Below are 14562 nucleotides of genomic sequence, written 5' to 3' on the forward strand. Positions count from 1 at the left end.
AAAATGGCATGATTGCAAGAAGCTGTGGGTGGAATAAAGCCCTCCGCCATCCTGTATACATGTAATGACTCCGCATTTGTCTACAGTGAAAGTTGAGCACACACACTTGAAGAGGACTGTGTAGTGACAGCATGCCTCCACCTGCTACCACAGCTGAGCTCTTACAGGAAAAGTAATGCCATCCAAACTACAGTTATTATAGTAGAAGACACTTAAGTGTATTGAACAGCTTAACCCAGATTAATTTGAAGTGTTGACAAATTGGAAAACTGCAGGAGGTGGTTGGGGAGTGAACGGATACATTTATGTCAGTATGTGCGGTATAAGAGTGATCTAGACATTAGGATGTGACAGTGAGTTGGCAGGTGTGTGTTTAGGACAGCGTATGTGAGAGTGATTTCAAGTATGTGTTTGCTTCTGTGCAACCAGGGGACCAAGAGGTTTGTTGAATAAAGAGCATCCAACTATTTTCTTTGAGTATCCGGTCTCAGTGAGCCAGGCAGAATCAAAAAAAGTTCAAGGTCACAGGCACTCTCTGGCAAGTAGCACTCCCAGCACAGCAGGACACCTAAGATTACATTTTCTCAAACAGATTCTAGGCTCTTAAATCTAGAGAAGAGAATATGGCGAACACTCCTCATGGGAGGTTAATACAAAACTTCCAGGGAGCCCTTCTAGCAACCCCAAGGGACTATATATTTGCAAAAAGATTTCCAACAATATCTGTGATTCAAGATTTTTTTTGTGATAGGTGCAAAGAGAGTAACATGTCTTCATTTATTGACACTAGTAATGCACCCCTTAATGATCTGTGTTTACATGGTTTAAAAGCAATACAATATTATTTCCATATTAGCCAAATATGTCATGTTTTTGTACTTTAACGTCACTACATTGTTGGCATCTTCAAACACATCAGATTACCTAATGAAATTAGTTTCAAGTCAACATTTCAGACTGCAGATTAACTTGGTTCAACCCTCATTGTTTATATTCTGCAATTAAACAAACGCACTCATATTCGTTTTTTCTTGCCAAGAGTTAGATGTGAAGCTTGATCGCACTCTAAGGTCTGAACAGTAAATACTGCGTGTAGCTGGAGCCAGCAGCAAGTTAACTTAGTTAAGCATAAATAGTGTAAACACAACAATTTAATGTTTAACGGGTTATGTGCAAGATTATTTCTTGTCCGGGAACAGTAAGCAGTAGGCCGATTTTATTACTTTTGGACAGAGGCATGCTAGCTATTCCCCCATGTTTCCAGTCTTTATGCTAAGCTAAGCTTTTTACCCAGGTGTAGACACTCCAGCTACATATTTACCATACAGAGTGGAGAATGGTATATATATATATATATTTTTTTTTTTTTATCCAAATCTTAGCAAGAAAGGTAATAAACATGATATAATAATAATAATAATTTTCCAAAAACACTGTACTATTCTATTACCCTCTTTCGGTTTTATTTCTATTACAGCATAATGCATTTTCAACTGATGATTCTATTATTAGTTAGTTTTTTCTCTTCAATGGTTTTCCCTGTTTTGCAGTACTTTGTGCAGCATGCTCAATGCAATGGTACTAAATAAATCAATACGTATCTATCAGTGGCAGTCTTACCGGCTGGTCACCCCGATTGATCCCCACAAGGAACAGGGACTCGGCGATGAACAGGCTGATGCAGAGGTTCTTATGGATGGTGTTGCGATCACTCTGGAGGCCGCGGAAGAAGCAGAAGGTGAAGAGGCTGATGAGCAGGCACACCAGCGACAGGAGGATGCCAACCCAAGTAATGACATCAAGAAGCATGTCATGAACAGGGTCTGTGTTCTGTAAGATGATGAGAGAAAGTGGTCAACAACATCCAACCCATTGTTGCTTGACATAATGTCAGAAAAGAACTTTGAAAAATAATTTTCTTATTATTGTACCCAGAACCACATTTTGGTATTTCACAAGTTGTATGTCATGTTGGGATTCATTTGTAAAAACAAAACAAAAACAAAAAAATGAAAAAGTGACCATTCTGTCAGCTTTTATTTTCATTATTAATAATTTTTTTGAGGAAAATGCTTTTATTCAACTGTCCAATAAACCACTACACAGCAAGCCACAGGTGGCAGATATGAATCATAAATTTGTTAGTGTGAATCAATCTAAAATGCCCCCCTATTGTTTCATTTTGGTCAGGCAACAAAGTGGAACAAAGTGAGCAGTCCAGAGGGCGGCAGGTGTCTAAGACCAACACAACAGGAATACAATCAAACCGCAACATGGACAATAACGTCCACTGTTGCTTTTCAATAATTTTCTCTTTTCAAATAGTAATTTGCCACCACAGCCAATTTTGGGCACTAAAAAGCCTTTTGCTGACAATAAATGTGTGGCTTTGCAGGAGAGATAAGGATCAACAGTGAGTCCAGCGCAGACATGAAAGAGAATTTACATCAGTCCATAAAAGACAAGTGCACATAGGGATACTTGGACAGATGTGGGGAAAGACACCCTTTAAACAGCAGCATCTGCAGAATGACTGACTTCTGTGGCCTTAAACACGTGAAAACAAAGACATTAGAAGCAACATTCTGCCAAGAACCTGACAAGGGTAAAACTATGGCCCTGTAGAATTGGAGCTTAATTAGGAATGTGCAATAGGTGCCTTTCTTGCTTGATCAGCAAACTTCATGGAAATCCTCTAAAACAGTGGTTCCCAAACAGGAGCTCTTGTACCCCACAGGCACAGGGTACATGGAAATATTGAGGAGTAGCTCAACTGATAGTGATGAAATAGAGATTACACTTTTAAAATCCACATGCATGCGGGCAGAGCAGTTGTAACGGTTTGCTGTAATAATACTGCAATGAAATCAATAATTTGTTAAAATAGCTAAAAGTAACAGATAAACAGTTGAAAACAGCTAAAAGTAATTGCTAAACAGTTTAAATAGTTAGCTAAAGGTAACAGATAAACAGATAGCTAAAAGAAAATGGATAAATGGTTGAAAACAATTAAGTTAAAAGAAACTACTACTTCTACAGCTACTGCTGCTCCAAGTAGTAGCCTAGTGCACATGCAATGATTGACAGTTCAATTGTTTAAAAATATTGGGTATACCCATATAAACTCATTACAATTAAATATCTAGTTAAAAATCAATTCAAAAGAACACGTGGAACATGGCAGGTGGTGTGGATGAAGGGGTACTTGATTCATCTGACACGGCTGTGGGGAGTACATCTGACTCTAAAAGATTTAACATTGCACAAGCACATGTCAGCGAAGCAGATGCACAGATTCCCTGTACAATTCACATCTGTCATTAGCGACTGCACTGTCATCTGACTATTTCTTATCATGCTACCAGTGGGGAAGAAAAGACTTGCCAAGACAGGATTCCAAAATATAACACAGGCATTAAATACGTGTCTTCTATATGTGAAACATAGAGATGGGCATCAGAGAGATAATTACTGTATGCAGGCACTCTGGTCAGCTTTTAAAGCTTCTTAATTTCCCAAAGGGATGCTTCTCTCTTTCAGCCTGTTGGGCATTGATTTAAAAAAGGGAGGAAAAAAGTAGAGGAGGGGAGGGGGGGGTGTAATTTTAAAGAAATCTGCCAACCTCCACACAACTGACTGTCATCCCTGCTGGGACCCAAGTACTACCTGGGTAGAACTTTTCAGTTTTGACATGACGGCAACGTCTGAATGCTAATTAAGATCAAACAGGCATTATTTTAGCACAGATGACTACGTTACATGTTCTTAAATGTAGACAGTTGATTAGCATTGACAGGCAGTTAAAATACAGCACAGGTGAACGCTAAGCTAAACTCCTTTTGACTGTCTATATGTCAAGGACTGACAATGTATATTAACTACTGGACTTAAGAGTAAGGTTCGATATCAACGGTGTGTATGCAGTCTTGGCCTCCAGCAAATAATTCTTAACATTTTAAACGACAACGTACAGGTTAGGATAGGATAGCGTATACAAACCCAAGAAAATATTTGCTTACGTGGAGAAATAATGCCGGAAAAGCATAGCATATGTCTAATATGTCTCTCAAACAAGCACCTCTTTAGATTATATTTTAACCACAGTCAGCAGTATTTTCAGAGGCAGGGAGAGAGAGACATTCAACATCCACGGGTGCTTGTCCCCCCCCCCCCCAAGTCAAGTCAAGTTAGAGTGAGGAAACTTGGGGGATAAAGTATTGCACAAAAGCCTTGTTTAGTGGCAGCTCAGCTAACGCTAGCAGAGAGGGGAACAGATGCTGATCATTAAGGGGCTCTGGTACAATAACAGCCGCAGTGCTCCTTGAGTCTAGGGGGAGCGCTCTTTTGATTTTCCTGCCTGATGAGCCGTTGTGTATATGTTGGAGGGGGGGGGGTGGGGGGCTAGCAAGATGTTATATAGAGTAGACGTGTGTGTGTGTGTGTGTATCTGTGTCAGTCTGTATGAAATTAAGGATCCTTACTTTGGAGGGGTGCATAAGCAGTGGGTGGCAACAGATGTCGATGTTTGTGCTTGCATGCTCTGTAGGTGTGTGGTGCATGTGACACATGAGTCAGTTTTCAGTCTGCTGCATTACAAAGGCACCGATGTGGTGGGTGGTACTAGCTGTGGCGCATTGTGAGGGGACCCTAAGGTCTGCAGGCTCTATCAATCACAATCTCACCTTCAGTTGGAAAGGGGCCAGGTCAGAGAGAAAGAAAAGGCAACAGAGGAAGGGAGAAAAAGACACAGAGCTATAGAAACAGAGACAGAAGGGTGCAGAGTGTATCTACACCTAGGTGATGGATTTACTGAGGAATGATTTCTTTGTTCTTGGAGGTGTATGATGGCTGAAACGGCCACAATGTCTCTGCTGAAAAGTTTCCTGTTACTGGGGGCTCTGCCCAGGCAGGATGGCAAATGATGTGATCTGCAATGCCTCTGCACCTAACCTCACACCGAAAAGATGATGGGAATCAGTCTAGGGGTCTCTAAAGTGGGCAGACGTAATTTGCTCTGAAATGGGCGGCCGAGTCATACAGCGTCCATGTCACTTAGCGAGGCAAGGTACATTTGTGCACATTCTATTTGTCTTCCAATCTTTCTCTCCTACATTTTTCTCCTTTTTCTTAAACACACATATTTTTCATTTCAGACGGATGCCTGAGGAGATTGGCTTTGTCCCTGATCTGCTCGCATTCAGCACAAAATACGGTTTCCAGGCACTTGGGCAGTGTGACGAGGAGGAGCAGACGTGGCAACTAGCCTTTTGCATCGCGCACTGGTCGATCTGGCAATGCCACCTGACACCTCACATCATACGGACATGAATATCATAAAGTTCTGTGTTTAAAGCCAATATCTCCGGGAACTCGTTCTCTGAAATGCGTAAGAGGGTGAAGTGGTGAAGAGAACGTCAATCCTTTATACCCCAAAGAACCGCTCTCAGCATGGGGCCACGAAGCCAATCCAATTAAAATGCATAAATCTCCCTATATGCCTCCAGAGCTGGGCTTTGACTCATGAAATATGGCCAGGCAGGGCAGACCGTTGCGCTAACGGGTAGTGGCCCACTGCAGGGAGTCATGTGACAAGTTCACCTACGATATGACCATGGATTTACGATGTGCACAGGGATGAGGAACAGTTGCAGAGAGGGCATATGAATCAGGGGTCTTGGCAAATTTGTCACATTTAAAAGGGCTGGGGGAGAAATTCCAACTTGCATGGCGGGAGTTGACATTCAGCACATGCACCTAATGTCACACTGTGTTCTAAGCTACAATAACAATGATAAAACGCCCAAGCACACCTTTCAGATGCTATGGCAGTTAACGTGGTCTCCATCTTCTCTGTCTGTGCCTTAAACGTATAAATAGATTTATTCTGAACCATCTTTCTAGCTGTGTGTACAGTACCATGCTTATACTGTATGTAACATCATGAAATACACAATTGACCTTTTCTGTCCTTTCTCATCATAGTTGCTGTCTGATGGTGACAGCGTGGAGATGTTGTATATAGACAGTGATGAATGTTGCCCAAATATCATCCTCTCCATCATCCAGTGGGATGTGCCATTGATTTATACTTACTGGTCTGTCGGGAATAGTGCCACTTACCAGTAGCTCAATGCCTCCCTGGGGCCAATCTTAGCACACACATTTACTACGTAAATAATGGCCTGTAGGTGGATCCACAGCAGGTCTATATTTCTTAAGCTGGGGCTTGTGCTTTAGCCCATATTAATAAGAAAAGAAATCTCAATGCCCCGCTAGCCATCTTCAGAAATGACAGACTTAAATTCAAAGGAATTGGTTCAATAAAGAGCCTCAGGAGCCTGAATGGACATGAGCCATTTGGAAATCTTGAAAAATATGTTTGAAGCAGACCCTGAAGAAATGGTGTCCATCCATGGTTTGCTTTTGTGACATTAATTGAGCTCCTGCAGAAACAAGAACCAGCAACCCAGATGGGTTTAAGCAACAAAGAGGCCAATGTGCACCAAACCAAGCTGACATCACCACTTTTATACGATATGACGGGCAAATGATTCAATTTGAAATGTGAATATGGTGTCCAAGTTCAACACTACCGTTAAATCCTGCTTTTCAAATTTGTGTCCAGTGGGATGAATTTATTTCACATACATCTTAAGCGTCTTCAATCGCAGTAAATGTGTCATGGCTCAGTAACAGGACATCTGGAGGTTAGAATCATCAGCGTTCTCAGCAAAGTCACATTCAAGTACAGCCACTCTCACACATCACTTAAACCAAAACCCTGTTTGCAATCATTCTGAAAAGATACAAAAGAGACATATAATCTCTCAAACGCAGCTGCCGTCTGTTTAGTACAGTTTTAATTTGTTAATGCGGCCAACGGCGCTTCTCGGCTCGGATTGCAGGATCAGTCAAAGGCATCAGCTCTCTGGCTAGATAGCTCAAAATTAGCAACAAAGGGCTCGAGTGGCGACACAGGCAGCGGTGACGGGACTCGATGCTCTAGTGATCATCTAAGTGGCGGTTACCTGATCCCCTGTATCAGACTGATATGAAAACGTAGTTTGAGTGGGTGTACTTCTGAAAGGTAGCAAGCTTGGTTTAGATATTTGACTTTAATGAGTTCTTGTGAGCCTGCAACTTGAAAAAGATTTCACATTTGGTAATTTGGTTAAGGACATTGCATTAGAAACCACCAAGGCTCTAAACATCTTTGGGTACGCACTTTTTCAAACATCTACAATATGTGAATTAGAAAGTATTCTGAGGAACTAATTGGCTTCAAACTAAATTAATCCCGATGAGACACAGTCTGGAGTTTCTCCACTGCTCAGTCTAATAATCTCATATACAGTACATTCTAGTTCAAGGGTTTCTTATAAATATGAATATGTGGGTTTCACCTTGCTCAAACTCACACTCAATTTCTGGCTGAGCATGATTACAAAGTTGGCTGCTTATTATTACTATTATTAGTGCACATATATTAGTTTTATAACAAATGTTTGATCTAAAAGCAGTGACAGTTTAGTCAGTAAGACTTGTAAATCCTAAGGTTTATGGCAGGTAACTGAGCTAAAGACTGTAGAACATGTCAGGTATGATTATACATAATGAATGTATAGTGATTGTTATCTTCAGACAGCAACGCATCACATCTCACTTGGAGAAAAGGATTGGCTTTTTTTTCCCTACCAGATGTGAGCTGAAATACAAAACTGCATTCGAAGTCTGTCCGTCAAAACTCAAATCACGGTCAAGGACAAAATGACGGTCATAATGGCTCGATGGTGTTATAAGCCCCCAACGTCGACTTCAAGGCAGCGCTGTGACTGTCGAATTCAAGGCACCTAACCCTAACCATTGCCTAATCCTAGTGCCTTCCAGGCAGCGCTGCCTCGAAGACGACGTTGGGGGGCTTAAAACACCAAACACTGTCATAATGTCACATGCACAAGCAGGGACATTTAGCCACTTCCAATTTGTATGAAGTATTTGGCGCTTTGAATGCAATCATAACTTGGTGCTAAAAATTTACCAGTACAAGCAGGATACAGACGGCAGCTATTTAAGCCAAACATAAAGATCCCTAAATATAACAAGATGAAAGATTATGGTGATACTGTAGTGAGCATCTGTCCACCAAAGAAAGATTGTAACTACAGCTTGTCTATTGTTTTTTTCTTTCCGAGATGCCACTGAGAAATAAACAAGGTTAGAATATAATCTGTTGCTCTGAGGGTAATGAGTAATAACAATGCAGAGATCAGCAGTGGTATGTACGGATGCCATGGATACAAAAACAGACTCTCTTCAATTTATGAAATTTCTTTATCTGCCTCTCTCTCGCGCACACATACTCCCAATTTTTCCTACATTCACTGTGTTCTCAGATACAACACTGTGACAGTTTGGCAAATAAAAAGCCTCTGTATCTCCCATTCAGTGGCACCTTCCAACAAGCAGCCTTTTATAACATCCAAGTGAAAAAGATAAATAAAAAGGAAGGGGGAAAAACGCTATCACTCAGAACTGGGGTGTAACAACTGTCCACTTTCCTCTGGTGAATGCAGTGCCACAAGCAAGCCAGGCGTTCCAAAATGTTAGCGGTTGGCTTGGCTGAAAGCGCTCCTTTTACTTTCTTTTTTCTTTTGCTGCTTTGCTTTCACTGTGTGAAGGATCCCATTCTTCGCGGCCCCCCTCTCTATTTTAGACTGGGCTTCAGCCCTGCAGATAGCTTAGTGGGTCTAAAAGTCACGCTGCTGAGTGACAGTGGCTCTCTCTAGCTAGAAGTAAACCAGCCCAGACCTCCCTGGAGCCATGTGTGCAGGGCAAAAAAAAAAAAAAAACATACTGAATTTTAGATTGTATGTATGATTTTGGGCACGCATTTTTGTGTGTGTGAAGAAACGAGGGATGCAGTCGAACTGGGGGATTAGCGAAAGGTAAAGAAAGGTCTAGTGGTTCCATGGACAAGAGCCAACCCCCCCACTACAGATACAGAAGAGAGGGCTGGAGAGACAGATGCCAGACCAGATACCAAGAACTACTCTGCTCTGTCAGCAGCAAGCTCCTCAAACACCCTGTGACAGAAATAATTGAGCCGTCTGTCAGCATCAGAATTACGGCACAACTTCTATCTTGACCGGCGATTCTCCTTCCCTTTCTGTGTCCAAATAGCTCCATTTTTTTCATTTTCAACCTTCTCTTTACCCTTCCCCCCACCCCTCGTAGATGGGGCCCACAAGAACCACTCCACACAGTTTTTTTTTTTTTTTTTAATTTATCTTCCATTAGCACCTCGCTGTTAATTGCTCTCCAGCACTCCACATCTCACTTACTGTACTCTTTACACTTTGTTTCTGCGGCTAGCCTGAGAGAATCCTGCAACATATATACAGTACATAGGGATACCTTTCTGTCTTTACATAAATTAATAAATAAACACATTCATACATAAATAAAAGGAACAGATGTAAATGACTCGGTCTAAAAAATAAATCATATAAATGAAAGCTTAAAGCTAAATTACTAATTATTATTATTAATTAACTTAATTATTGATGTAACCTCCAAACTATCCCTTCCACATGTGGCAACACAAAAAAGAGAGGTAGTAAAAGAACAGCTAAAGACATATTTCTATAGTACCTAATGTATCAACTAATGCCTGTTCTGATGTCATTTATGGACCTTAAAAAAAGGCCGAAATTATTTATAAAACCTTTATAAAACGAAATGTGTTTCAAATAAGCATGCAGTGTACAGAACACACCACACACTGGAGCCAATCATGTATTTGGGCTGCTTTACACATTGGTGTTTTAAGATGGCTGCAATCAATACACACTTTACACAGGGTCAATGTTTAAAACTCTATGAATAGGCTGTGTATATTGGCACTTTAGATGTAAGTCTACAGAGTGCTGTGATGATCAGAAAACACGTATTAGTCTATTTCACCCTCTAAAAAGCAAAGGGAATATAAAACATACATTGACAAACAGCAATGAAAGAGATGGCTTCTTCTTTGCTTACACAACTTCATACTGCCTGAACCTTACTTTTCTTGTCAAAGCAATCCCCTTGGAATGGACTGGCTGTGTAAACCAGGATGGATCAATTCATTTCTCTCAACTGCATTTGGTAAATTGCACATTTTTGAGGATAAATAGGTAGCAAGAAAAGCAAAAGAGCTGGCCTACCTTGACATCCACATGGGCCATGAGGACAGCAAAATTGGTTAAATGGGTGCAGGAGCATGTGGTGTGCGTCCTGTTGGTGCCGAGCAAGCGGCAGTCCTGCGTCGACCAGTAACCAGTCATAGTTCTCTTGGAGTAACTCCAGAACGAACAGTTGGGGTTGAAGTTCTCTTCAGATTGCTGTTAGAGGGCAAAAACATAAATATATGAGAGGAATCAGGCACAGTGGAATACATAAAAGGAAGACATATATAATATGCCCTCGTGAGGTGAAACACAGGGGTCTGGAGTTAATCACACATTAGCTATGTCCATTTCTACTTTTCTTTGTTCGCAGAATAATCATTCTTAAAAACAGGAAAATCCCCCCCTTCCCCAGCAATGTGTATCTATTCTAAAGTGAATAGCAGGTGGTTTTATTGTCAAACAGCATCAAACAGCCCCACGCCTGTTTTTCATTGTGTTTTCTGACCTTTCTCTTTAACTTTCACTGCGTGAAAATGCACTGCCCCACTGTTTAATAGGTACCACCGCTGTCTGTGCCGGGCTACGGCCCTAACGACATGGACACCTCCCTGCTATCTCGTTTGCCATTTTATAAAAGTCACCCACAACCACTGAGGTTTGGTAACACAAGCACACAAAACAAAACATAACTGCTGATAAATAGATGTATCAACTGCCTTTCCCTCTTGAGCCCAATTTCCTTTGTAGCTTGGGAAACAAAGGCGAGTACACACACACACACACACACACACACACACACAATCCTTTCCTTTGTGACTCACAGCTTCCAAGGTTAAACAGGAGGGCTGCCTTACTATTAACACTGTGAGGAGCTGTAGTTGTTCATAGTTTCACACATGCTGTAGGGTAATTAGTCTAAAAAGGTTTATCCTCTGTGAATGTAAATTTGCCGCTGACTGAGTTTACCCTTCACAGATCCAAACCCTATGTAAAATATTCCATAGCAAGGAGATAGGATGACCCTCTGTCCTATTAATGGATTTAATTGGTCCCATTAAGTGGTGAGGCAAGGAAGCAAAACAATAACTAGAGGTAGATTATCATCCCAGAAGACCAGTGATCCAAAACCTCATGGTTGAGAGGGGGACTTAAGTGTGTGTGAAGCCAAAGAAATAGAAACCCCTGCTGGGGAGCAGAGTTGAGATGACGAAGGCTTATTTTCAAGGGCAAAGTTGAAGTCGACTCAACATAGCTGAAATAAATAATTAGTACATTTTATGCTGTCTTGAGGCATAATATAAACAAGTAGAATACTTTATGCATACAATGTCATTTATGCAGGGGCTACATTCAGTTTACCTAGGGCTAAAATATACGATTATTGCAATTATGTATTATTGTCTTAAATTGTCAGATTCTTAAAGCCAAATATAAATCAAGCTGAGATAAAGAAAAACAGAGATAGTACCACAGTAGCGTATTGTACATCAAATAAAAATGTATTATTTATCCTTGCTGAAAGGATTAGGGAAATGTTCTCGCGTGCAATAACAACCATTGAGAAGCTGAGAGCAGTTAATCAGAGCGTTCTCTTAACAACACCTCTAAATGGTTTACCTCCCGCACAGTGTCAAACCTCTAGGGCTAGTACCTGAGACGTTGCCAGCTATTAAATGTGTCTTTGCAAGTTAGACAGTGTGCAGGAGTTTCTTTGCAACGTTTGATCCACTCGTCCCCTTTCCGACGCACCTCTCTCATGATATAGATGTGCGAAGCATTTTTCTATTTTGCCAGAGAATAGGGAGCTCTTGATTTGATACACCAGAGCAACAGCTCTATATGCAAACTGTCAACATTGCATCCAATCAAGTTTAATTAATTGCGCAAAGTTTTTAATCATGATTATTAGATGTTTAATTGTACAGCCCTTGGAGTAGACAAAACACACTCTATATGTAAATGTCCGTATGTTTAAGTCACTTTAAACCTGTCAAAATGACAAATCAAGCAGCAGCTCTGCTGGTGCGCGCCAGTGTTATGGACGGAATAAGCTACAGTGCAGAAAACACACTTTTTCAAAAGGGCACAGTTTTATTGGAACGATTTGATCTGAGCAAGAAAAGGGTATGAAAGCTCCAGTGCCCCAACATTAGACCAACAGTAAAATGACTGAATATACAGTCCAAATTACAAATTACACTTAAGGCAGGTGAGTCACAGCAATAACTGCGCTGACATTGTCCCTTGACATTTTCCCACCATTTAATTTTGACATCCATAAGCTATCGTCCTTTTACTCTCTCTATCCCTCTGCGCTCTGTGTTTTTCTCTGCCGCTGCTGCCTCCTTCCAGGTCCTTCCTACACATGAGACTTGCTGCAACTCTCTTATGGTTGTTCAACATCCCTGATAATCGCTGAGGGCCCTGTTCGTAGACAAAACAAGGATATGCCGAGGGTAGCAGAGTGTGGAGAAGATAATGGAGTCAAGAGGGAGAAGTCGCGACTCCTCACAATGACTAAGCAGCCTCCAGTGAGGCTCAATATGAGTGATATTTGTTTAAGAGATCAGGCTGGTATCTGTTCAAACTAATAAACAACAACATGCATCACCTTGTGAGCAATTTCTCATATCTTCCTTCGAATAAAATTTCATATTGACTTAATTTTCTTGGTCTGAGATGGGATTTCCACATTTGTGCTGCATTTCAAGGATAGAGAACATTGTAATGAAAGGGTTCTATTAGGGAGGCGCATACGCAAGTGTGTTTTTATGTGATGGTAAAAGAGAAAGAGACAAAAAAGCACTTTAAACGCAGAGTGACAACAAAGGAGAAACAAAACACATCTCAACTGAGACGTACATTAAACACAAAATTACCTGTAGATGTCTGATGGTGAAAATCACAGGGTCAGAGAGGTAGACTTTGTTCAAGTCCTTGTTGATGGCAGCCGTGATAACTGGGGAGTTGACAATGACGGAGTAATTGGTAGCCATGGCTTCGCTGCCCAGCTTCATGCTGGCGTTCTCCGTTGCAAGGTAGCCCCCGATATGTTTGTACAGGACAAAAGCTATCCGAATCTCACCTGCAGGGGAAAGATAAGGAAAAGTGGTCAGTCTTCCACAAGTGACAGCAAAGTAGTAGGTAGATAGCACCAGCTTGTGGTGTACAGTATGGTTAAGGTAGTTAGACGGTAGCTGCGGTTGGGGAGGTGCACCCTGCTGCTGTCCAATCAAAAAGCTGGAAGCACACTATTCTCACACTTTACTATATTTTTTCAAAATATCTTTGTATGCTGTTTGATTAAGATTATCTTTACTTTACTAGGAATCTAGCCTAAACTAGGAAAAACAGCAACAAAGCTCAAGTACATGAAACTATCAGCATGGTGTCCACACACTTTTGGCCATACAGGATGATGCAAATATAATGCGACAACAATGTGCTAATATGATAGTTATATGGCTTATAAATACCATTAAATGCTATTGAGCTTGAGCAACTTTGGCAACACATTGGTCTCTTTTTTGGCAGAGAAATACTGGAACTAATAACAAAAAGAATACTGGAAATAATCACTCAGTTGAAGCACAGTTCAGCTGTGTTGGTAACACAAAAATCCAAAACTGTATATACTGAAACTGTCAAAAAAAAAAGAGACCAATGTCAAGGTTGCCAAAATAGTTTCACAAGAGGAAAAGGGAACAATCTTTTCTACATCAACAGACAGTTATTTTAATTCAACATCCAAAAAAAATTGATTAGCAGTCTTCTATTGGCACTGACAAAGGCAAGCATTTTTCTTGTTAATAATGTCCTTCTCTCTTTCTCTCTCACACACTTCTCTTTCCCCTCCTGCCGCCTCACTATTAAAGACTCATATGAAAGGAAGTTCCCTCCCGTCGTGACTGAGATCACTCACTCAGATGAAAAGAACAATTTGGGAGCTATAGCACTGGATGACGGGGAAATAACTGCCACCCTGCTTTAATAATCCACTTGGGCATGGCTGGACATTGACTTAGTCATCCAGCTGAGAGGCACCAGGCGCAGCTTGAGTCAATGCTGTTTTGCATGGGCTGATAATAAAGTCTAAAAATGGGTCTGTATTGCTCCTGAAAATAGCTAGGTATTGTGTCTAACTGCCTCATTTACAGTTTAGAGGCAGTGCTTGAATGTAACTAATTTTACAGCCACGGTCCAATTTTAAGTCTTGAACGATCCCTGTGCAGCACAACAAAAGATTTGGGAGGCAAATTGAAAGTTTTTCACATGCATATGTAATGAAATTCTTACAGAACCACTGCAGCCCCATGCACAATACTTTTTTGATTAATACCAGTGGATCTTTGATGCCAGAGAGTCTTTCAAGTAATACAACAGTATTTTTGCT

At 41.0% G+C, this 14562-nt stretch overlaps 1 protein-coding gene across 10 annotated transcripts in view; it reads right to left on the reverse strand.

The window, feature by feature from the left end:
* LOC114574022 (adhesion G protein-coupled receptor L3) overlaps positions 1–14562 on the reverse strand; it is a 219952-nt gene that overhangs the window by 27877 nt on the left and 177513 nt on the right. For all 10 annotated transcript variants that reach the window (XM_028606304.1, XM_028606305.1, XM_028606303.1 and 7 more), the window contains 3 exons: positions 13049–13254; positions 10206–10382; positions 1621–1830 (listed from right to left, as the gene is read on the reverse strand). In XM_028606304.1, coding sequence (XP_028462105.1) covers positions 1621–1830; positions 10206–10382; positions 13049–13254 — 593 coding nt within the window. The remainder of the gene's footprint in view (positions 1–1620; positions 1831–10205; positions 10383–13048; positions 13255–14562) is intronic.

Source organism: Perca flavescens, chromosome 19 (genome assembly GCF_004354835.1).
Source record: "Perca flavescens isolate YP-PL-M2 chromosome 19, PFLA_1.0, whole genome shotgun sequence".
In the NCBI taxonomy this organism is placed as follows: domain Eukaryota; kingdom Metazoa; phylum Chordata; class Actinopteri; order Perciformes; family Percidae; genus Perca; species Perca flavescens.